The sequence below is a fragment of the Plectropomus leopardus genome, chromosome 13 (assembly GCF_026936395.1).
Source record: "Plectropomus leopardus strain MGB_pleo_1.0 chromosome 13, ASM2693639v1, whole genome shotgun sequence".
NCBI classification, from domain to species: Eukaryota; Metazoa; Chordata; class Actinopteri; order Perciformes; family Serranidae; genus Plectropomus; species Plectropomus leopardus.
In genome coordinates this window covers 12,428,049-12,451,780 of record NC_142188.1, presented here as the reverse complement: position 1 = coordinate 12,451,780, position 23,732 = coordinate 12,428,049, and the positions used below count along the sequence as shown (strand labels likewise).

The window sequence follows — 23,732 nt, the reverse complement described above, 5'->3', positions numbered from 1 at the left end:
ACAACAAGTCATGTAGATCTTAGTTATATAGAGCAATATAAATCTTGGTCAGGATGTAGGCCCAGATGTTCCATTGGCTGAGTCTATTTTACCACTTTGTGTTAATGTATGCCTTCTTTTCATAGTTCACTGAAGTTTTTCCGTAGTAGTCATGCATGAACAGTATGTACTAAAACACTAAACATATCCTATAGTACTCTCCCCTCCTGTAGGATTCCCTTCAGGTTATTTTTAACCCATGGCGGCTCCATGGTAGACTGTTTACATGTTGCTACCTATTTGTGTATCATTCAAAGATTTCTTAAGATTTTATCAACTTCTCTTTATGTTTCTAGTAACTAGAAGGTAGATTAAGAAGATTTGATTCAAGAGATTTGTGCATGTGTTGTTTTAATCGGTGCTCACCAGGGAGAGGACTCCAGGCAGTGCGCCCTGCTGGTACAGGGTGGGGGTGTTATTACCATTCATCAACCGGTTCAGACTGGACTGAAGGCCATATAAACAATGTTCCTGGAGAGAAGTATCCCACACACCTAGCCCCCATCATCAGCACACGAGCCCCTAACTTTGAGATAGATCAGACACAAGTATATTAAGATGTGTACATTCATTTTCATTATTCATTCTGAGTGTCATTTTGACTTTTTTTCAAATGCTTTGTAAAGTGCCTCATACAAAGAACCTCATTTAGCCCGGAAACCAAGCAGGTAAACAGTTTGTTGTTTGTGCATGTGTGTGCGGTCCTTGTAAGGTTTTCATTTACTTTAAATGTCAGATGTAGTCAAGACAACAAAACACGTATATAGCATGATCTATAAAGTCCTAGCCGCCACATGTGTGAGCGGAAAGTCTCTGTGTGCTGCTCTGTCTGCGGTGCGCTCCAGGCGCGCAAGAGGAAGCAGCGCTTTTTCCTCCTGTAGCTGCGTTTAAGCTGCTGCTGGACCAGCAAGAACAGCTTTGAACCGGTTTCGTCGCCGGCTACAAAGCGGTCTGAAACTGATGCACAGTGCGCATTGTAGAAGCAGGGTACCCTCTTGACACACGGGCGTCATAGATTTCAGTTCCCCATCCGCCGTGTACGATATTTTTTTCGTCCGTGTCATTTGTAGTGATTTTGTAAGAAGGGTTTTTAACAGGGAAGCTATCCTACATGGAAAGTTCCCCTAAAGCGCGCAGCTCTGCAGGCTCCTGCTGCTGTTTTTGCAGATGCTGAGGTGAGTGCCGCATGTGTTTTTAACCAAAATAACAAGCACTGTGTGTTTTTGTTGGAGCAACACGATAAGATGATAAATATGGTTATCGGTGAAATTAAAAAGAGAGGATGTCATTTGATTCAACCATGGGCAAACAGTCGTCTATTCGGGATATTATTGTTTTAATTTTAATGAAACAAGTATTTACTGTCAGCATGCTGTAAGGCTGCTTTGAAAGCAAACATCTGAAATGTGAAGCTTTGCACCACCTCCCCCTCCTCATAAGAAGCCTCATTGTAAACAAAGTGTGGCCAAAGGGAGTTGATGCTGCCGCAGTGGTGTATAAAGTTGCTTCTGGGCTACAAATAATTTATGAAAAGAGGTCTGAAAAACTTGGGTCAGCACAGGAGACAAGCCTCTCCCATGTGTTTGTGAAGGATCAGAGCTGCATGTTGGAGGAGGCAGGTTAAAGGTGCAGGATGAGAGCACAAAGCTGTGCAGTTTTCTTTACTTTCTCCTCCTCCAAGGTGTGGTTAGAGAGACAGGAACAAAAGGGGCAGCTGCCCAGGGCTAAGTTGCAGTCAGTCTGAGTTCAGGACCTCACACAGGTGACCTGCCTGTCTGCCCAGGCCAAGAGCTGCAGCAGCCTTCACTACATCAAGGCTTTAAGTGAGTGTAGATTTTGGAGGTTTTTGTAGTGTTGTTGTATGTTTACTCTGCTGATCTTCTTGTTTTGATTTTTTTTTTTTAGATTTTAGAACTCTGATGTTTGTTTTTTGTCATTCCTAGGACCGTATTCTCTGTCAGCGCTGTAGCAGATCCCTGAGGGCAGCAGTAACATCAGCACCATGGCTCCATCTACTGAAGTGCTGGACGGAGGCTGGGGATGGGCGATCGTTGTGGCCTCCTTCATGGCCCAGCTTCTCGCCTATGGGTCACCACAGTCGGTGGGCGTCCTGTACCCCGAGTGGCTGCATGCCTTCCAGGAGGGCAAGGGCATGACGGCCTGGGTGGGCTCCCTCGTGGCTGGAGTGGGACTAATAGCCAGTAAGTAGCAGCACACACTAATAATCCTCGACATGGGTCCACTTAGGGGTTTAAGAGACAAACTCAATGACAGTGAATTAAATCAGCGAGGGTGCAGATATTGCTTTGAAGCTTTTTGGAGTCATGTTAGAGCAGTGGATCACAACTGGTCCAGTCACACGGTCCAGATTTCTCCTCAGTGATTAGTTTAAGGTCCAAAAATTATTAATTACCACATACTCAATTTTATTTCACAAAATATATGCAACACATTGGCTTAGAACACAAAGAAATAAAACATATTGCAATAATAAACAGAAACTGCACTTCAAAATAAAAGCTCTGTGCCGGAAATCTTAAGTGTCATTTACAAACTTGACACATTCAGGAGTCACTTGAGGTCCAATCAGAATGGACCTGTGATCAACTTTTGGACCATGACCCACCAGTTGGGAACCACTGTGTTAGAGGATATCTGGACATGTCTGTAATTTTTCAGCACTTTTCCCTTCAAATGATTGTTTTTAGCACCTGATAATGACATGCTGAGCTGTAAATTGGTGTTTTGGCACTATGTAACATTAGGAGCAATGTATCTGCTGACATGTGGGAATTTGGGAGAGATACTTTATCTGCTTTGTGCTTGAAGGAAAGAACTAAACACTCACCTTTACACCTTACTTCCTACTGTTTCCATCTTAATCATAAAACCACGTTATGTCATAGATAACAAAGCAGATGTGAAAGAACAAATAAAGTCCGCACACTAGTGCATGCTCGCATGCAGACTTTATTTGTTCTTTCACATATGTTTTTGCTTGGTCCACTACCTAGTTTTTATCACTTTGGATCTGCGTGCTGCTTGAACTTTTCTACACAGATAACAAAGCAGACACAATACTACTTGTTGAAAGTCTGGATCATGATTGTTAAGAAGCTATTCAGCCCCCTTCAGATTTTTAATTTAGGTGTTAAAGAGTCTCTCCTTATTGTAATGTTTTGACATGATGGAGAGAGGAAGCAAAGCCATGACAAAGATGGGCACTTTGTGGCTCCCTGAGCAGAGTTGTTTTTATTGATTTCCAAGAAGAGCAAAGGAAGTGCAAGTCATCCATGCTATAAATGTAGGAGGACCACTTAGCCCTTAATCTGACCATTGAGGGAGGAAAAGAAAGACAGATTGAGGGACAGATACAGAGAGAAATCCAGAGATTTACCACCAATGCTGCATTTGTTTAGTAAGGTTTTTTTTTAAAAATACATATACTCAAAGGAAATAAGAAAAGCAGTCTGGAAATAAATGGTAAAAGCTGTCTTATAAACAGTGTCTGGATATAATTATAAAGGAATGCTTCAAGGCTGTGTTGAGCAAACAGAGCAAACATAGATTGCGCTTGTTTGACATTTCTGTGTAAGGCGGAGCTCCTTCTGCGAGCTTGGCTTCTTGCTGTCGTCTTTCTCAAAGGATGAGGTGAAAATCATGACTGGACAGATCTGCCCTCGGGCCTGGCCAAGTCCTGGACACGTGTCCCAGCTGTCAGGCAACTGCAGCACTGCAGTGTCTGCTGCACTTCCCCTGCTTAGAGGGGAAGGAAACCAGTAAATGTCGCATGATGAATGAGTCAAATAGAGTTGATTTTCTCAGACTGTTTGTTTTTTCAGAATACAACAAGTTAAGCAGCATGGCATCATTATTGTTCTTTCTTCTCTGAATTTGTTTGATCCTCTGTCACTCAGTTTTTCCACTCTTTGTGTCTCTTCCACACTCTGTCTCTTCTCTGTCAGGTCCTGTCTGCAGTGCCTGTGTGGACAACTTTGGGGCTCGTCCCGTGACCATCTTCAGTGGTGTAATGGTGGCGGGCGGCCTGATGCTCAGTGCCTTTGCTCCAAATGTCCAGTTCCTCATCTTTTCCTATGGGATCGTGGTTGGTAAGGAAACACTTGATGATAACCCCATGGTGCAACCATCCTGTGTGTTTTATGGTTCCAACAGTATGAGATACCATAACTGTGTCAGAAAATATCACAGTTTTACATCATCACAGTATACAGTATTACACATTAAATATTATTACTATCATTATTTACAGGTATCCTTAAAGAAATGAAAACATGAGCTGTAAATCATTTATTTTTGATTTTAAAAAGTTAGTGTCTGGGCTGCCTTAAAATCTAAGTTGACTGAATTTAAGAAGACAATTAGCAACATTTTTAAACTTATTTGTCATCTGACATAACTTGTCTTTTCAAATTCCGTCAACTTAAAAATTAAAGGCAGCCTGGACACTAACTTTTTAAAGTTAAAACAAGTTATTTTTACAGTGTGCATTTTTTTGGTTGAACAAAGACTTTATTATAATTGAAATTTGGGCCAGTTTTTTTAATGGAAGTTTTTGTAAAAAGGCAAATCACGGTATACTTTGAAACTAGTATATCGCTGCAAACCTTGTGTGTTTTATACATCACTCTACCAGAGTTAAAGCTAAAAGCCGGAGATCTGTCAGACCGACGTCATGGAGACTCAGATCTTGTCAGTGTGAGAAAAAAATGTGTTTGATGTTGCTTTGATCATGGGAGTTTAATAAGCCTCTTATCCCTCTAACATATGAGAAACTCGTAACACATTGTATAATAATTTCAAAGATGCAGGGGCACATGTCAAGTCCAACTATTACGCAACATCAGTGGCTGACGCTATCCTAAATTACTGGTCAAATGATGCATTAACCCTTTCAAACATGAGGTAATTGGCATGGCATGCAAAAACATGGAAAGAAGGCGACAAGCAACTGAACAAGAAATGGCCCAAAAATTAGCAGTAAACTGATAAAAAGCTACAAGGAAATCTGAAATGGGCGGGGAAAAAAGAAAAGTAAAACAAAAAATAAACAAGGAAATCACCTTAAAAGTGCTTAAAAAATATTTTTTTCCCCTCTGTAGCACAATTTTAAATATAGCATTATAAGAATTATAAATGTAGTTTTCTGGACGCTTTTCCCTAGTTTTTGATATTTATGAAACCCCCTCTCAGCTAATTTCCAGGTCATTTTACTTTTACTTTTTTTTGCAATTTAACACACATTTTTTACCTAGTTGTTCATTATGTTTTTTCCCATGTTTTTGGAAAATAGCAAATCAAAAGTATCAGGTTTCAGAGGTTTAAATGCTTGTGAAAGGCGCCTGACGCAGTTCAAGGTGTTAAAGGGTTTTAGTACGTAGAATCACACTGAGACAACATACATGTTTGAACATTGCACCATTTCTTTGAAAATTCTGTTTGTGTTTTTTAGTGATGTTGACAGAAAAACAGAATTATGGCTTAGCTTGATCCCCATGTGACCCATTATTGCCTCTGCCGCCTCACCGGTGTGCCAGCGTGGGCCCAACACCACCTGTTATTGTGCATTAAGTGACAGCTCAGCCGTGCTTAATCCTGGTGAACCCTTTGCAGTCAGCACGGCCTTTTCACGCTCAGGCATTGCATCACTGCAGAGGGGAGGCCATGCATATTTGAAGACAGTTATTTATTTTTAGAGATGCCCTTAGATGATGGTCTGCGGCTATATGTGCACGTGCAGCTTGTTTACTGCTCATCTTATGCTTATTTTATGTTTTGCTGATTGTATAGTGCAATAAGTGATATGTACAGTGCCCTCCTCTAGAACATATGGATTTATGTACCTTATAAATGCATATTTGTAATTCTGAGTTTATCTACTAAAATACACAGAGCATGATTTTGTACTGAAAACTTTTACACTAACATACATATTTCTATTTTTTAAAGAAATATAATTGGCTTTTATATTAAATGTAACACATTTCCTGATATGAACTGTGAAATTGAATACCTGTTGTTGTGTATTTTTAGAAGTGAAAAGCTTTTGCACCTCTCCACTTCAGCTAATGGGAATTCTCCTGTATGTCCTTGTCCTCTGTCTCACCACAGGCCTTGGTTGTGGTCTTGTCTACGCAGCCACATTGACAATCACCTGTCAATATTTTGACAAGAGACGCGGCCTTGCCCTCGGCATTGTCACCACAGGTACTGCCGTCCCCTCCCTCTGCCCTGCGCTCACTGGGTGCACACCAGTTCTCCATGCTCACTACTTTCATGTATGAGCTGCTGGGAGCCTTGGGATACTGAGGTAAACATCTGTAGTGTAGCAAAGGCAGAGTGGGTCTCTAAGGGAGAGGTAGGGACATGGACTGGTGACCAGTGACTAGATCTGGTTTGGATGAGAGTCAAAACTTCGATGGTAATGGTTTGGGAAGACTGACAATATACTCTGAAGCTGTATTAGATGGAATACCCTTTTATGGTGGCACCCAAAGTTTTTCTTTGAAGTTTAAATCAGTCCATTATTAATTCAGAACTACAGAGTGACAATTTCAATATTTTAAGAGAATTTTGACATCCCTTGAAAATATTTGGTTTAACCTTGCTGCATTGATGTAAAATTGCATTCCAGAGTTTGTCAGTACTGCTGTGGTTACACGTGCAACAGAGCCCACATCTGAGTGATGCTAGCAGGGGCCAGAAATTAAACAGACTAACTTTTCAATCAAATGGGGATCTTCATCCTGTTGTTACTTTTAAAAGTTATTAAAGCCACTATTGTAGAATCTGAACATTTCTGATTTGGCGCCCCCAAGTGGCAATATCCCAAAAGATGGATACAACATGGGAAAAAGAGATGAATAATCTAAAGCAGTTATACTCAATTTATGAGTGTTTGGTTTGCCTGATATCAGACATAATTGTCAGCTCCTTACACTTAGTTTTTAACTCCAGTTTGTCACAGCCACCACTCCAACTGATTTCTGTGGAAAAGGGAGATTAGATTATCCCTAACCAATCACTGGAGACCTACATGTCTACCTGAATCTCATGTCATTCCAAGTTCACACTGATGCGTTTCAATGCCAGCAATACTGTTTTAAAAGTAGAGCAGAGTGAAGTGCAACAAACTATTTTTTCAGATAGGCTACATAAAGAGGACATTCCTTCTTCTCCCCTTCAAACAACCATGTTTTTACACTAAACTCATGGCTGTGCATCGCTTGGAAAAGCTTGAAAACAGCATAACAGCAGCATTAGTCCTGCCCGTGGCATTGATTGGTTAATCGTTAGTCCCCCCACAACACTTATTGTTTTTTTTTGTTTTTTTTCATTTCAACCAACAAGCTGCTTTTTCATGTCACAATGTCAGACTAGAGTCAGTCAGTTCAAACTCAATTGAATGGGCGGCTGGACCCAGACAAGGTGCCGGGTCGCTCCCTGAAAATTTTCCAATTCACAATGAAAATGAATTATTTCACTCAGCACCAGGGGAGGATCTTATATATTAATTATTAATATTTGTTTATTAACTGGCTCCTGGATTCCTGTCATTTTGCAATAGTGGCTTACGGCAAAGCAAGTTGAATACCCCTGATCTTCAGGATCACAAAGATTACACCCATTTTCATAAATATTGTCTAATTTTTCTACAAATAAACACTGATGTCATCAGCATAATTTGAAAGGTGCCATAGTCACGTAGTTTGTTATGATAAGTCTGCCACTTTCTTACACAAACATTGAGTTTCTGTCTCCCTCTGTTCACCCAGGCACAAGTGTTGGAGCCTTCATCTACGCCTCCGCCCAGAACGAGCTGATTGTGCTGTACGGCCTGGACGGCTGCCTGCTCATCATCGGAGCTGTAGCACTAAACCTCATGGCCTGCGCTGGTTTCATGAGGCCCCTCAACATGCCAGGGTACTACCTCAAACAGAAGGCCGCCCTGGAGCGCAACACAGAGGAGCAGCTGTTTGAGAAGCCCCCGTTGGATGAGCTGAAGATCACCACGGGGTCCAAGTCAACCACTCCGGAGAAAACTCTAACAGTGAAGGAGCTGCTCATCACCATCGATGCAAAGGACTTGGCCATTCAGACAGAGAAGAAGAAAGGCAGCTTCTTGAATGGGCTGGCCATCATGAAAGTCATCAAGAAGAAGCAGCAGGCGTACTCCAAGTACATGCAATCCATGTATGAGATCCTGCAGGACCAAGCCATGGTGGCCTTCTGTATCGCTGTCTTCCTGTTCAGCCTGGGGGCTTTCCCTCCTGTGCTCTTTATAGAGGATGTGGCGCAGAGTGAGGGACTCATTGAAGAAGTTAGTGTCATTCCTCTGGTATCAATAGGGGCCATTGCCACTTGTGTAGGTAAACTAGTGCTAGGTATGCTGGTGGACATCAGGTGGATTAACGGCATTTATCTTTATGCCTTCACCATGTTTGCCGGAGGTTTGGCACTGTTGCTTATCCCCATCACCAAGAGTTATCTGGGACTGCAAATCCTGTCTGTCGTCCTGGGTTTCTTCTCTGGAAACTGGTCCCTCACCTCCTACATAACTACAAAGATTGTCGGCTTAGACAGACTGACACAAGCACACGGCATCCTAATGTTCTTCGGGGGATTTGGGATTATGCTCGGACCCCCAGTTGTAGGTAAGAAGGCTTGACTTAATCTAAGTTTGTAAATGTGTGGGTACACAGAAGAGGCACAAATATTTTTATGCAGTGATAAACTCTGTCATAAGGCAATATTTTCAGACGTGAAAAAAAACACCTTTGAAACCTGGGCAAATTGGCTTGATTTTTTTCAAAAACATGGGAAGGTAATGCGAAACAAAAAAAAAAAAAATGACCACCAAAAATTTGCAAGAAATGTGTAAAAAGAACAAAAACATTCCTTAAATTAAAAAAAAAGATTTCAAAAAATAAATACATTTTAAAAAGATGAAAAAACCCACAAGGAAAGTGCTTAAAAATATGATAATTCTGTAATATAATTTTAAATATGTCATTTTGGTAATTATAAAAAATTATAAAATTATAAGAGTTTTTCTCTAACTTTTTTCTTTTTTCCCTAGACATTTCCCCTAGCTTTTTAAAGAATAATTTTCTAAATCCACGATTGTCTTGCAATTTGTGGATCATTCAGATACTCACTGACTTTTTCCCCATGTTTATGAAAAAATCGAACCAAAGGGTTCAAAGTTTTTAATAATTGTGAAAGGTGTCAGAGAGCAGCACAAGAAAACTGACATCAATCCAGGTTTCAAAAGTTAAATCAAACAGGCAGGCAGAGCAAGGAAAAGAGCTTGTCAACTTCTATAAGGAACTAGGCTGTCATTATTTAGCTGACTGCTGCGTCTGAATTCCTGCTGACTCTGCTCACAGTGTCTGTTTTTCTCATCACTTTTCAGGGTGGTTCTTCGACTGGACGCAGTCGTATGACTTGGCGTTCTACTTCAGCGGGGGCTGTGTGGAGCTGGGAGCGGTCATTCTCTTTCTGCTCAACCTCCCCTGCTGGAACAGGAAACACTCAGAGAACGACAGACCAGACGTCCATTACACCAGCAACTGCGACAAAGTTGCCTCTGTAGCCTGAATATGAGCAGGACTCAAACTCACCCCTACTGCCCAGCAACTGTCGGCTGATAAACTCTACCTGAACCACCTCTGGGAGGAATTTTCTTTGACTTTACAGGAGTTTCCTCCTCATTTCTGCTGCCAGGTTCTAATATACCAAAATACTTGCCAGAGGTTTTGAAATACAGGCCTTTTCCTCTGTACCTTGCCTGCATTTCTCAGGATCAAACCATATACTGCAGATCTTTTTAAAGGTTTGACTCTGATGCCTGGGCTGATTTTTTTTTCATTATTATTATTGCCTCATTTTACGAGGTCAACTGAACAATGTTGTTCAACTCCCAAATTCTACATTGTGTTTGTGTAAACACTGGTTTTCACTTTACTGTAGCTTCGAAAAAAAGACATGGTGCCATCCATAATAGAGTGCCCTAGGGATGACATTTTTCTGTAGGCTGACCAGGAAGTTAGCTTCGCCCTGGTTCTCTTGTCAAAAAGTCTGTGGGATTTTTCCATTGGGTTTTAGATCATTGCAGAAAATAAGCTCTGTGGTAAACAAACGTTTATGATATTTTTTGTTCAGCAAGATAGTCTTCACGAATGAGCACCACTTTCAGGATTTTTAAAGCCTAAATGCAATCACCAGAAGAAAGAAGCTATTGCTAAAATGAACTACACTATGGCTGCATTGCAACCGCTACAAGGTTGTAAACAATGTTTGGCATGGTTTGGCATGATGACGTTCTGTAATGTCTTTAGCCACTTGTTAGCAACCGCCTTTTGTAAGACACATAAAAGCTTCAAAGTTTGCAAGTGGGATATTAGAACAAAACCTGAAAGTGTCTTAAGCTTATATTAACCACAGATCTTATTTAAGACAAAAAAAAACATTTAAAAAAATGACTTTGATGAGGGGACCAGAGGTGCTGAAATGCTCATTCAGTTCTGGGTTTTAGGACTCATTACTGGGGTTTTCTATACCTGGGAGAAAAACATTGTTGGGTGTTTTATTAACAAACTTTGAAACCACTCTGCAAGTGCACAAAAAAAAGACTCTTAGGATTCTTACCAGAACAGAGAATACAGGGATTGAGGGAGGGAGTGCTTTTTGATAATCATAGTTTTAGCGACACATTTTTTTATTTTGTATTTTTGTTTTATTATATATCTAAATTACATCACTATGTATCTTTCCAAAGTATCAATGATAGTCAATGCCTGTCATCACATAATGCCTGTTGGAACAATACAAAAGCCTTGCTTTATAGATAATTCTTGAGTTCCACATACCTCCTGTTTCTAGATCAGACAGAGACTTTTTGAGTACGTTCTGCCGATTCAAAAACATGTAAAAACACTGAAGAGATCCTACTGTATTTCCAACCTTAACAGCATGTTGAGTCTCTTTGTGGCATGATTATCATGACCTCTGCCGGCACTGATTCTGACCAGGCTGGTCCTTTTCCTTCCATCACTGTTGTGTGTGGTATATATTTATGTGTACGCTGTGTGTGTCTGTACGCGCACGTTCGCATACGTGCACGTGTGTGTGTGTGTGTGCATCATTTGATAAACTTTTTGTATTAGCACTAGTTTGTAAAGTCCTTTGTGCTAGTGACTTTTATATGCACAAAACCGGCCATAGAGCTGTAAAAACTGTTTTTGTTGAAGTTGGAAGTTGATTATTGTGATCATAATTGTAATGAAGACATTGCAATAGGCTTTTAGAATCACCTGAATGTTGTTAAACACACCACTACAAATGTATTTTTGATAGTTCCAGTTTCAGGCATAAGGGTAAATCTGGGACAATAGAGTTTGCCTTTTGTGTTTGTAGAGGGTATTTACAAGGTGCAGACGAAGTACAATTAATACTGATCTAGATGATACAGTATATTTGCCCGTCACCTTTTAGCCACTCTTATTTTGTATGCCAGTATTACAATATTTATGTTTGTTATTGTTTTATTATATCCTTTTATTTAAAAAGTGCCAATAAAAGATATTTGAATTAATGATAATGAGTGTCAATGTTTTTGATTTAGGGGACAACAGGGTTGCTTGTCATGTGGGTTAATTGTTGAGAGCTTGGGGTCAGAGGTCACTTACAGGGTCATGTCAGAAGTAAGATGCTTGGTATTTAGGGCGCCTTTAGTGTTTTTTTTATGTCAAAATGTAAATATCCAGGTATTGTGTTTTTCCATTCTAGGCTTTTACAAAGAGGGGCCTAAAAAAACAAAAAAATTACAAATAAAAAGTATAAAGAGAGAGACATAGTTTGAGTTTGTTTTTTGTTTTTTCTTAGCCAGGCTACAGGTGATTATGAGTTTAGTCACGACCAAAAAATTTGGGGATGCTTGTCACATGTATTGGTGTTTGATTTGTTCTTTATTATATAAGGATAGAAAATGTACATATAGGAATGTTTTTCCTGCCTCTCTCATTTAATGAGCTGGTTAGGTTGTTGCATCTAAATGGAACATTTAAATGAAATAACATTAATTAATTTAATTTTTTAGATTGGATTTTTATTTTACAGATTAAAATAGCATATGAACAACCATCTTCATTGTGGGGTCAGTTGTCATAAGTGCACAAAACGAATTTGGTAGTCCATATCTTTTGAACATAATCAATAGGCTCAACTGATTGTACTTTTCTTATCAGAGGAGGAGGGTGGCTTCGGTGTAACTTCATTTAAGCAAGAAAATATTTTTCATTGAGCCTCCCTGATTGACTGGAGGAAAATGCATGACCCTCCCTCCACGACAAATAACTATATTTTTTGCCAAAGTTACAAAACCCTAGACACAAGAGAGCAGAATTTCGTGTTGTTGTTTTTTTCCAGGTTTAGGTTATGCATGTTTTTATTATTTATGAGATATGTAGAATTAAGTAATTTTTCAGAGAGAAGCCTAAATTGTGCATGGTGTGTTCAGGGTGACTGAAATATACAAATCTGACAATAATTTCTGCTATTACAGTTTCTGGCTATGATCAATGTTGTAATTTTAGCAGTTAAAAAAAGCATGCCTTTAAAACCTGTATGAGTTTTGGGGAGCAGTGGGTATTTAAAATGAATACAAAATAGGCCTCCACCCCCTGAGGCCAAATTAAAAAAACAAAAACCTAAGTCCCTCACCAGTGCTTAAAAATTATTTGACATGCCTTCCTCCCATTCTGGACATCCACTTTCCTCTCCCCTATTTATCATCGCGTTTAGTGCCATGCGACCATATTTGTGAGCAGTTAACGGGCACACTGTTGGCAAACCTCAAATGAAAACATTAAAAACATCTCGAGTTAATCCAGTTGTTTTCCACTTTAGCTCCTCTATCAGAAAAATTGCTCCTTGGGGGACTTAGTTGTGATGCTCAAATTAGACAAAAGTCAGTCAACTTTCACGTTTGCATCCTGAGCAGGCCTGCTTCTCCTGGCAACCCAATCACTGGTCTCCATAGAGACACGTGTGTCACGTGACTAGCAACACAAACAGTTTTCGAGGGAGCTAACGTCACGGTGGCAGCAAGCTAGCTAACGCCGCTCCATTTCAACACATATTTCCACTTATTGCAAGCCTTATGTTGAGATGTGAGGACGATGGCAATAATTATTCGTCGCCTGTCGGACTTTCCGACAGTTTCTGAGCGTGGAGCATCGATTCGAGAAGAGAAAAATACGTCTACAATTGAAACATGGAGAGTTGTCCCGGTGCGGTGAGCTGAAAAATGGGAGCAAGCGCCTCAGTGTCGCTCTGTGTAAGTTTAGCTGCGGGCAGCAGTTAATGCTAACTGTTAGCTACTATCTTTATTAATTCTTCGGTGTTTTCGAGTTGAATGGTGATTAATTGCACCTTTTTTAGGTCACTAGGGACATGGCGCCTCTTCCACGGATCTATAAGCAAGAAACTCCGCACATATGAGGCAGCTAACTGTTGTTGTGACATGGAAATGTGCAGTATCAGTTTGTTAACTTATGCCGATGCCTTTACAAGCTATTTAAATGCACATCAATTCCTGCACTCGCCGTTTTATTGTGGAAATATGCCATTGTCTCCTGACTGAGTGTACACCGAACACACTAACAGATATTACTTTAAAAAGCCAGGAAACTGATTGCCTTGATCAAGGTTAGTAAGTATAACCATTAGTTTTAATTTGTCTGTTTCATATCCAATTGTTAAATTTACTCACATCTTAGTTGCATTTAAGTAATTTTTGGAAGCTGTAGCTGGAAGATGACAAATGAATTAGCTTGGTCTTTGTAAGTGATAGCAACTTAAGTGCTTACGTTAACCAACTACAACTAAACAGGTTCATGTATTTTGTCATGAGCAGAAGGATTTTAACATGAGAAGGAGTTGCAGGCATATTTGCAATGTGCAAGTTTTATGTATTTATTTTGCGAGTTGGCTGTATCTTGATTGAGTATTAATATTTGTGACAAAGTATCCTGGAGTTCTGTTGAAATCTATATCTCAATATTTCTAGTTTTTTTTAAAGCCTTTCTTTTTTTTTTTAGGCAGAAAGTGGATTTGTTTTGATTGTATTATTTCATTTATCGCTACAAACACTGGTCTTGTCTAAAGGTACTCAGAATTGCATTATGTTAAGATGAAAATAATCCTGAACTATTCATTCTTTGTTGTGCTTACTTTATCAAACAAAGTTTCCAAAATACTAGTAAACACAACTGTTTGCTGTAGGTCAGACTGACTTGGTTTGATTAAATTGCTGTCATTTGGAAAGAACAAGTTAATTTAACTTGTCGTTTTTCAGTTGACTTCACTATATAAAGTAAATACAATATTTTTAAGTCAACCTTATAAATAGATATAAAGTAAAAATCATGTAAAAATGGTTACATTCACTGACCTTTTTCAAGGCAATATGTTTCCCTGTCCCTTTTCAAGAAACATCAACTTGTCTAATTTTGAAGTGTAGGCTTTTTTTGCTAAGCAGCTCGCACTTATTTTCTAAAACATCTCTGTCCATTCAGTAATGTTACTATTAATGATGGGTCAATTTGATTATTTGAGTCGGCTGTTGCATGTCCTCTTCCCATGCAGAGTGACGTTTCTTCAGTGAGAATCCTGAGGCCCAGTGCTAAGGTTAGCCCAGAGCCCATTGCGTCCACTCTGGTTTCAGAGCCTGAACTGGCAACCAGGTGTGTGTTTGGTGTTGCCTTTGAAACACTGAGAGAGGCCGGGCAGATGGTCTGTGGAGTACCTCTTGTGCTGAGAGACATGGTGGAGTTCCTGGATAAGAATGGTAATTGAGGCACAGCTTTGCTGTTCATTTTATTTTTTCATCTCTCTTTCATTCTCCCATACTTCCAGTGGTGGACAATAATAAGGTACATTTACTGTACGTAAGTCCAGTACTGTACTGGACTTAAGTGCATTTTTCCCCTCCATTTTGATTTGTATTTATTCCTTCAGACACCGGGAAGAGCAACATTAATATTTTTAGATAAATCACTCACTTGCTCTGAAGAATAACAAAATGAAAGGACATTGTTGTACACTTGCATAAGTGGAAACATTAACACAATCCAAGTAATGGACAGTACTTATTGAAAAAGACACACATAATCATTTACAGAAATAATAAAGGAAGATAAAAAAGAAAGAAAAAATAAATGAGTTAAGTGCAGTTTTTGAGTATCTGTACTTTACTTAAGTATATTTTTTGGAAATGTATTACTTTGACTCCAGTACATTTGAAAGACAAATATTGTACTTTTGACTCTACTACATTTCTAGTTGTCGTAGTGAGCAAATGATTTTTTTAATTCCCTAAAATGCAAAAGTCCTTAAGCTGTGATCATGCAGTTTTGCATGTGTTTTGTTTGTCGAAGTGGTGTTCCTGTACCTCTACTTAACGCATGCGCCACTCAGATTAGGCAGCTCATTGGTGGAGAGAGGTGGTAAGGAGAGGTCCAAGTGTTTCATATTTCTGGCAGTACTGTGTAACAGAAGTTGTTGATGTTAATGTATGCACTATGATGAAAGCAGTCAACAGTTTTTGGTCCAAGTTAAAGCAGGTAGTTGTGTAGTTTTAAATATCTTCAGATTACATAAAATAAAGTGAGGAGCATGAAAAAAGAAGTTGAATTAACCTAGCCTACATATTATGACTTGTTTACTTGCTTTACTTAGTTGTACCATTCAGTGCATGCATTCAGTGGTTCTCTAAATGTACTGTAACAACATACAAGAATGCATTGAGTTTAAAAAAAAGGAAAAAAAATACTTTGAATACTTAAGCATTTTCAGTAGCAAGTTCTCCAGTACTTTAATTCAAGTAATAATTTGATTCAGCAACTTTCACTTGTATTGGAGTAATATTTGACCAGGAGTATCAATACTTGAGGAAAGTATTAGAGTTATGTGCTTTGTCCATGACTGCTTACTTCTTTCTGTCTTTCTCAAAAAACAATACTCAGATGTCACCTGTTGGTGCACTGCTTGTTTGTATCACAGGAATGCACCACAGAGGTCTGTTCCGTCTGTGTGGGTCGGTGGTGCGGACCAGGCAGCTGAAGCAGCGGTGGGACTATGGAGAGAGGGTGGATCTGGAGCTTGAGGGGGATGTCCCCACCGTGGCCTCGCTCCTCAAACTTTTCCTTCGGGAGCTGCCCACCCCCGTAGTTCCCGAACCCCAGCGCAAACAGCTGGTTCTGAGCCTCACAGGTACTAGGAAACGTACTTGGAAGTCATGGCATTGTTTTCACCCACTTTTTCAGAGTATAATTGAAAGTATGATTAAATTAAAGCTGTTATTGATGCTCTTAAGGTTTGAGCAAGGCACTGCTGGGCCAAATCAAAATGTCACTGTACCTCTGGACCCCCCAGAGCTACAGTACAAGCATTCAACTGCTGATACAGGAGAGTGTCAGATTGGAAAAACTGTCAGTCTAGGCCTGTTGTTGACAAAGAACTGCCTGACCGAGGTGTCCATTAGCAAGTGGTTGAATCAGCATCGATATTCTGAAGCCGATCTTACACACCGTACTGTGTTTGGTGAAAAACAAGGGAAGAAAGCACCTAAAGAATAGTGGTGTTGAAGTCATTAAAATAAAATAATGTCATGTCAAAAATAATAATGGAGGTACAAACTAATCTCTGTCATCTTCTGTGAGCAATATCATCTCCTTTAATAGACATAGTGAGGGCTTCAATTATCGGTTAATGAAATGATCATGCTTTGAGTAACCAGTTAATTATTTACACAGTAATATGCAACAACTATTGACAAATGCCCATCCGAAAATATTAGAGATTAAAGGAATGTCTTTAAATTAATTAATTATTGTTTATTCAACGGGTGTGATAGTTATTTATTACTGGATGATTCCGGGCTCTTTTATTATGTTTCTTATATTATTAATGTTTATGTTTAAGGCTGAAAAGTGCTGTGTCCAGTGTGTTTCCATACCAACTAATGTGAACCTGAATACTGTATATTTACAGATACCAGCAACTGATGATTGAAATGCATTTCATTTAATGTTGTTTTGATATTTTTGCTTGTTTATAGAAAATGCAGTTGAGGCAGAGATGAACCGGTCTCTGAGAGAAGACCTTTGCCATCTGTCGAGTGACAACCTCATTATTTTGTCTTACCTCATCCGCTTCCTGTCCAGAGTGGCCACTCACAACCAATCAAATCAAATGCCTGTGGAAAACCTGGCAACCATCTTCGGGCCTTGTATATTTCAGTAAGTTGCTGTTGTTAATGCCACATTGAAATCCTCTCCAGACTTGTACTGGGACACAAGGTTCCTCCAGTCAAACCAGTATAGCCTTGGTACACTGAAATTACACTTGAACAGACAGTTTTGTGACTGAACAGATTTAAGAGAGATTGTTGTCCTGTGTATACATTTTAAACTGTGGGTTTTTAAACTTTGAAGAAAGATATAGCTGGAAAGATTTGATAAAAGTATGATCAAAAACAGTCAAGATTTTACAAAAAGTTCCCTTCATAATTACTGTAAGTGAATACTTATGGTCTTTCTTCAAGCTTGTCTTTGTTAGATCCAGATGTAGAAAAAAGGTTTTGTTTGTCAAGATGTCAACCCACTAAGCGTCTAATCCAATTCACCAGCTTCAATGGGTTTCTTTTACAGCTCAATTTTTCCACATTTGAGCCACTAAGTTGGGGTGGAGTCGAGTTTGTCCCTTTGAGGAAATGGGTGTGGATTGTGGTTGATAACACTGAGCATGACACACAAAAAGACAGATATAACAGGGGTCATCAGGATTTTACCGGTTGCTTCTCCCCTCCTGTTTACAGAGTGCAGCCTCCACTGTAAACAAACACAATCTCTAGGGAGATGCACTTACAATTAGACTTTTATTGATTCAGTTTTTGCCCCAGTGGCACCCATTTAACTGCTTCCCCATCCCTTGATCTTCCACTCTCATCTTTGTTGGCCCTGTTTTCTCTAAACGTTGACAACATTTTAGTGGAATGTGGTGTTAGTCATACCATTAAGTTATCCATATGATGGGAAAATGTCACGTGATTATAGCCAGTGAAAGAAGGGTTGGTTAAGGAGTATGAAGTTGGCAGCAGAGGCTTGGAAAAAGTTGGGGGTGGGTTTGGGTTTTGGTAGCTTCAGAGAGTTGGAGGATATCCTTTGCTTTTTTCTTGTTTTTCAGGCATTAGTTTCCAACTGGTCCAGCCGTGGGTACCAGGTTTCTCCTCAGTCATTAGTTCCAGGTCCACCCATAAACTAAATTACCCCATATTCAATTTTATTTAACAAAAGGTAAACACATGGACTTACAACACAGTGAAATACAGCAGGAAAAGCGAGAATTAAGTGCAATTACTTAAAATGTAAATTTATAGCACTGTAACAAAAAAGTGCATATTACATGGTACAAGACTGGTGACATGAAAATGCTGCAAAGGCACAGCATGTTAATAGGTCAAGAAATACCAAGAGCAGGGCAATAAAATCGTTGCTGTTCTGGAAAAAATAAACATGTTGATGTGAGGCACTTAACCTTTTAAACCAGGAGCAACATCACTTTTCTTGTGCTGCCTTCAGGCACCTTTTTTTCACAAGTATTTAAACCTAAGAACCCTGAGCAAATTGGTGCAAATCTTTTAAAAACATAAAGGAAAAGGCAATAAGCAACTTGGAAAGAAATATTTCACAAATTGCAAGAAGTTGATACAGGGGAAAATGTCTATGAAAAAAAGAAAAACAAGCTAGGGAAAAACAATATTTATTGACAATTATCATAATTACATATTTGAAATTATTTTTTCAGAATTATAACATTTTAAAGCACTTTGTACATGTTCAGGTAAAATTCAGGTAACGGTCTCATACTTGTACTTGCTAAATTCTTGTCAATTTAAAAAAATAAAATCTTTTTTTGGTTCCCACATGTCCTTCCCATGTTTTTGAAAGAATTAAGCCATTTTTTTTAGGTTTTGAAGGGTTAACAAAGTCACATGGTCTGTAGTATAGTAGTAAAGTGTTTTTTTCAAATAAACTTGACACATTCTCGAGTCACTTGCGGTCCATTCAAAATGGACACGAGACCCACTTTTGGACCATGACCCACCAGTTGGGAACCACTGGTATAATGGTTTAAATGAAACAAACTATGATGATGAATCAATAAGGGATACATGCTGTAAAATAATGCCTAGCTAAACAAATCGACTATTTTGCCGAAAATAGCTTCTAAGCAGCATTTAAGTAAATTTTTTGATTCATTCATTTTTGTTAATATTGCTATCAATGTAATATTGAATGACTTGTTATGACAGACATTGTAGCACATGTTCTTGCCATGAAGCATGTGTGACAGCTTCTTTGGCAGTGCCCCTCCCGCCCAGTAACTCGTGCATATTTGTCATCTAAGCCCTTCAACAGCCTGTTGCTCTCATGTGTCTGTTATGTAATCCATGTGTCAGATTTCTCCTGTCCTGTCCTTCCAGTCGACCTGCTGGCCATGTAAACACACATTTATTAATACTCACATGTTTTACATTCTCTTCCTTGGGTGTTTACCCACCATGTATAACCGAATAGCATTTTGCCGAAGTTTTTAGTGTAGAATTTTCAAAAGAACAGTCCAAAAAGTCAATATTTAAAATGTTGAAAAAAATCATAGCACAGAATGTCTCAGAATGCCGTACAATGGCATGCGGTAAAAACGGTAAAAAAGAAGACATCGTTCTAGATACAGATAAAACTTATTGTACAGCATTTAGAAAAAGTTTATGTTGTAAAATTTCAGTCCAAAAAGTCGACCTTTACAATGTTGAAAATTGGCTCACTATAGTAGGGTTAGGGTTAGGAATTCATCATTCTGAGTGTCAAAAAAAGGATGATGTCAACAACACCATGGCTTATTGAAAACAAATGGCAGCTTCCAGGTAAACATGTGGAAACTATTTTGAGGTGGCGCTACCTCCATATTGTAAATGTTTTGACCAGAAACTGTACACATCTCTGAACTGCTGTTGTAATAAAAGTAAAGCTTTACAAGCTTTTACTGCCTGGCTGTTTATTTTGGTCACTGGGAAATTAGTTTTCCAGATCATTAGATTTTGATTCACCGCATGCAGTCAGACCAGTTCATTCCAGTTCACTGCTGTGTATGCCTCTTTCCACAAGATGGAGCCCTTTTCCATTGTGCCTGTCAGACTCAACAGAGGGCCATTTTGAATACACACAGCAGAGCGTATGTGACATTGTTCCTCTGTGTCTTCTGTACGCAGCGTTCCTGCAGGACCCAGGATGCTGGAGGAGCAGAGTGTGTGTAACACCCTGCTGCTTCATCTTCTGAGGCATCAGGACATTCTCTTTCCAGTCCCAGCCGAGGACGCAGTGGCCTCCTCGATCGCCTCCTCCTCACCTCCTCCTACTCTCTCTGCTCTTTCACACTTTGAGGTGAACCATGTTTTGTTTTCCTCCCTTTGACAAAAATAGTTAGATCATTCATTGAATTTTATGGTGTGTCTTTTTGCATTTCTGCCAGTCTTTAAACTCAAGCACTATGTACAGGGTAGCAGAAAGAAGTGAAAAAGTCTTGAATTTTACTATCTATATCAATTTATAAAGATTTTAAATATTTTTCCTCCCTGCTCTGATGGTTACATTATTTATAGATATTATTGGTATGCTGTATCCGGCTGTCCAGAGTCTAGCATTGAAACAGTCTTTAGTTTCACAGTAAACCATGGTAACGAACTGAACAGGTAATGTTACCTTTCCAAATTTGAATCATCACAAAACCATGTGTCACTACTACACTTTAAAAGGCTCATTGTAAATACTGTGCAGCATCAGCCAAAGTTAGCAACAGTTTCCCAGACACAGGAGCGTAGGTGGAGTAGGTGCAGCATGCAGCTTGGTTTGGTTTGCTGTTCTCTTGTTTACACAGTGAGTGTGCAGCAGGCAAACCCAGCAATGCTCCATGCATGCTAAAGTCAATGCATATATTATATGGTATTTACATGTGTACGTAGGTTTTTGGCTCTGTTAATATTTTTATGTTTATGCACACAAGTGCATAGTGCTGCTAATTTTATTTGTGGTTTTCAAAATAAAACTTGGTTCAGTGTATGTATCACTGCTTTTACTACTGATAACTGTAATAACTTCAATCACTGTAAATGTGATATTAAATTTTCATACTGCTACCTCTTTACTGGAGTTAATAAACACCTTTAATGGACTGTGCATGCAGGAGGCTGTGTAATCCTTTCGTTTGAGTCAGCGCTATCAGACCTGTAGCAACCACTGTTGCTACTGCCAGATACAGTAGCTAGAGAGGCCTTCCACTTATCTGGTTCCAGGTCTTGCTGAATGATTAATTATGTTACTAAGAGTTAAACGCTTTAACAAAATGTTTTGTATATATCAGTAAATTCATGCTCTTAAAAAATAGTTATAGGCTTTTTGTTTCTAGTGGCTTTTTGTCATTCTTTGACCAGTACGACCAAAACGATATTAAATTGCAAAGTCTCAAATATATTTAGCAGAAACTGTGTAAATGCATATAGATAATGTCCAAAAATGCTTTGTTTTGGTAAGGTTTTGTTATCTATTTATACTAGTGTGTGCATTTACTCTTGTTGTCCTTTGGCAGGTCCAATCCAGCAGCAGTCACTCAGAGCAAAATACTGTGGAGAGGTTGGAGGAAGACACCACTTCAGTCTCAGAGACCAGTGCTTTTAACCAAACAACAAGGATGCAATCTCAGCTCAACAGGTACTTTCACTACCTTTTTTATAGATAGATATTGCCCGTATCCATGCAACTGTTTTATTTCTGCCTGAACCACAGTTAAAGCATCAGCGAGCGTGCACGTGGTATGAATACACACACGTGTCTCTCTTTATATCCTGTCCCAGAGGGGATAATTAGGACCTGACGTTTTCTCCTACAGTTCTCTGTATGCAGCATCGTTTAGTCAGTTGTCAGGTTGATGGTTGTATCATGGGTGATAAGGCTGAGAGGTCACACACAGGGAATTAAGGCCAATCCCTGGAGGTCTTTTGCACTCTGTTCATGCAAGTAAAAAAAAAAACAACTGTGTCTCAAACTACCCCACAGAAACCATGACTCCCAGTATCTGTAGTCAACAGGGAAAAGTGCTGTTGCTTCTACAGCTGACTTTCAGTCTAATACCAAGTTCAAAAATAGCATCAGAGTTTGCCTGCTTGAAGGAGCAGAGAAGTGGAACAATGGCAATTTGGTCCCCCAGTCAGAATCTACACAGTCACTGCCATCTGCTTGCGGGGAACTTTTTCCCACTCAGAACTTGGAGGCTACTGTGCTATTTTCTATTTTTAAATTGTGAATGTGGGTTGCCACAAGGTTTGCAGACATCCAATTACATTTATATATTTTCTATTTTTGTCCATCCCAAGTCAGCATGCGACATGGTATTCACGTGCACTTGCTGGTTAATTTTGTGGCTGCCCCCCATGCGTGTGAGTATCGCTGTGTGGTATCTTAATTTGCCGAGTTCTGCTTATAGCTGTGAAGACACTTTATTTGTTGCCTCTTTAAGCAGACATATGTTTGTGGCTCTGTTTACTTAACGATGAAACAGATCTGTCCTCAGTGGTATTCAGTTCAATAATGCTATTTGAAAACAAGCATTAGGTACGACTAATAAAACCCTTGTGAACTAATGGCGACATTTGATATGAAGGTCACAGAAATATTCAGAGGCATCAGTACAGCAGCCAGATGTCAGACTGACCCAGACTGTAATTTAACTACTCACACGTGTCATTTTGAAGAGGAGTCAACAGTAAATGTAGCTGTACAGGTGGCATGACATGTGCAGTGTGCGTGAGCGGGTCTTTCCCAGCTGACGTGGAAAAGGTTGGTGGTTGTCCAGATCTTTGCAAAGCAGTACATCAACAGACACAACCCCTTTTTATTTATTTCCACAACTCACGTTGATGCTCTTAATCCAGCTGCCCACCTGCCAAATGACTGTTTATGCCCGTTACTTTGACCTCACTGTTTAATAAAACCAGACACCGAGGCAATGTCTCCACATAGCCCAAAGCAAGAAAAGGTTCATCTGTTACAGATATTAAATTCTACACTTTAAAATCAGTCACACTTGCTGAGTGTCAAACCTCAAGTAGACGTTATTTGATGCCAGTTTTTTGTGTTCTCACCACTTTTAAGTGTTTGTTTTTTAGCACTTGTGGGGCAAACAAATATCAATAATTTTTCATCTCACAGCTTCCCACTCTCATCTGCTTAGCAGGCATAAGATGCTGCATCATTCCAACTGTCTGTCTTTCTAGATCTAATATACTGTCTGAAATCCAAGGCTTTTTCTCTTTCCTTATTAGTCCAAGCCCTGTTTCTCATCTGAGGACATCCTGATTCAATAACTACAGTAAATGCAGGGGTGTGAAAATGTTTGTTGTCGTTATTTATTTATTTATTTATTTTTTATTTCGTACCTTCATGGCAAGAGCAGCAGAACAGGAATCAGATCAAGTATTCACATTTCTCATGGTTCCTTTGTTAAATTTGGCATAAACAAGAGTGGGGCTTTTTTGGGTTATTTCCTTCTGCACATGT

At 39.3% G+C, this 23,732-nt stretch overlaps 2 protein-coding genes across 4 annotated transcripts in view; both read left to right on the top strand.

Annotated features, from left to right (window-relative positions):
- The first annotated feature begins 933 nt into the window (after positions 1-933).
- On the top strand, positions 934-11,659 carry LOC121954259 (monocarboxylate transporter 9-like). 2 transcript variants are annotated; one of them, XM_042501629.2, is made up of 6 exons: positions 934-1,214; positions 1,983-2,240; positions 4,005-4,148; positions 6,169-6,264; positions 7,833-8,711; positions 9,473-11,659. In XM_042501629.2, exons 2-6 carry the CDS (start codon positions 2,042-2,044, stop codon positions 9,655-9,657), a joined length of 1,503 nt encoding a protein of 500 aa, XP_042357563.2. In that variant the 5' UTR covers positions 934-1,214; positions 1,983-2,041; the 3' UTR covers positions 9,658-11,659. The 2 variants fall into 2 exon arrangements, with proteins under 2 accessions (XP_042357563.2, XP_042357562.2); XM_042501628.2 differs by lacking the exon at positions 934-1,214 and adding an exon at positions 1,704-1,862.
- A 1,466-nt stretch (positions 11,660-13,125) lies between these two features.
- LOC121954630 (protein FAM13A-like) overlaps positions 13,126-23,732 on the top strand; it is a 29,057-nt gene continuing 18,450 nt past the window's right edge. Inside the window, exons 1-6 of one of the 2 annotated variants that reach the window (XM_088086397.1) lie at positions 13,126-13,396; positions 14,707-14,908; positions 16,123-16,332; positions 17,180-17,360; positions 20,393-20,564; positions 21,766-21,887. In XM_088086397.1, the coding sequence (XP_087942523.1) occupies positions 13,367-13,396; positions 14,707-14,908; positions 16,123-16,332; positions 17,180-17,360; positions 20,393-20,564; positions 21,766-21,887 (917 nt within the window). In that variant the 5' untranslated portion in view covers positions 13,126-13,366. The remainder of the gene's footprint in view (positions 13,397-14,706; positions 14,909-16,122; positions 16,333-17,179; positions 17,361-20,392; positions 20,565-21,765; positions 21,888-23,732) is intronic. The other variant, XM_042502264.2, reaches the window with a different exon arrangement.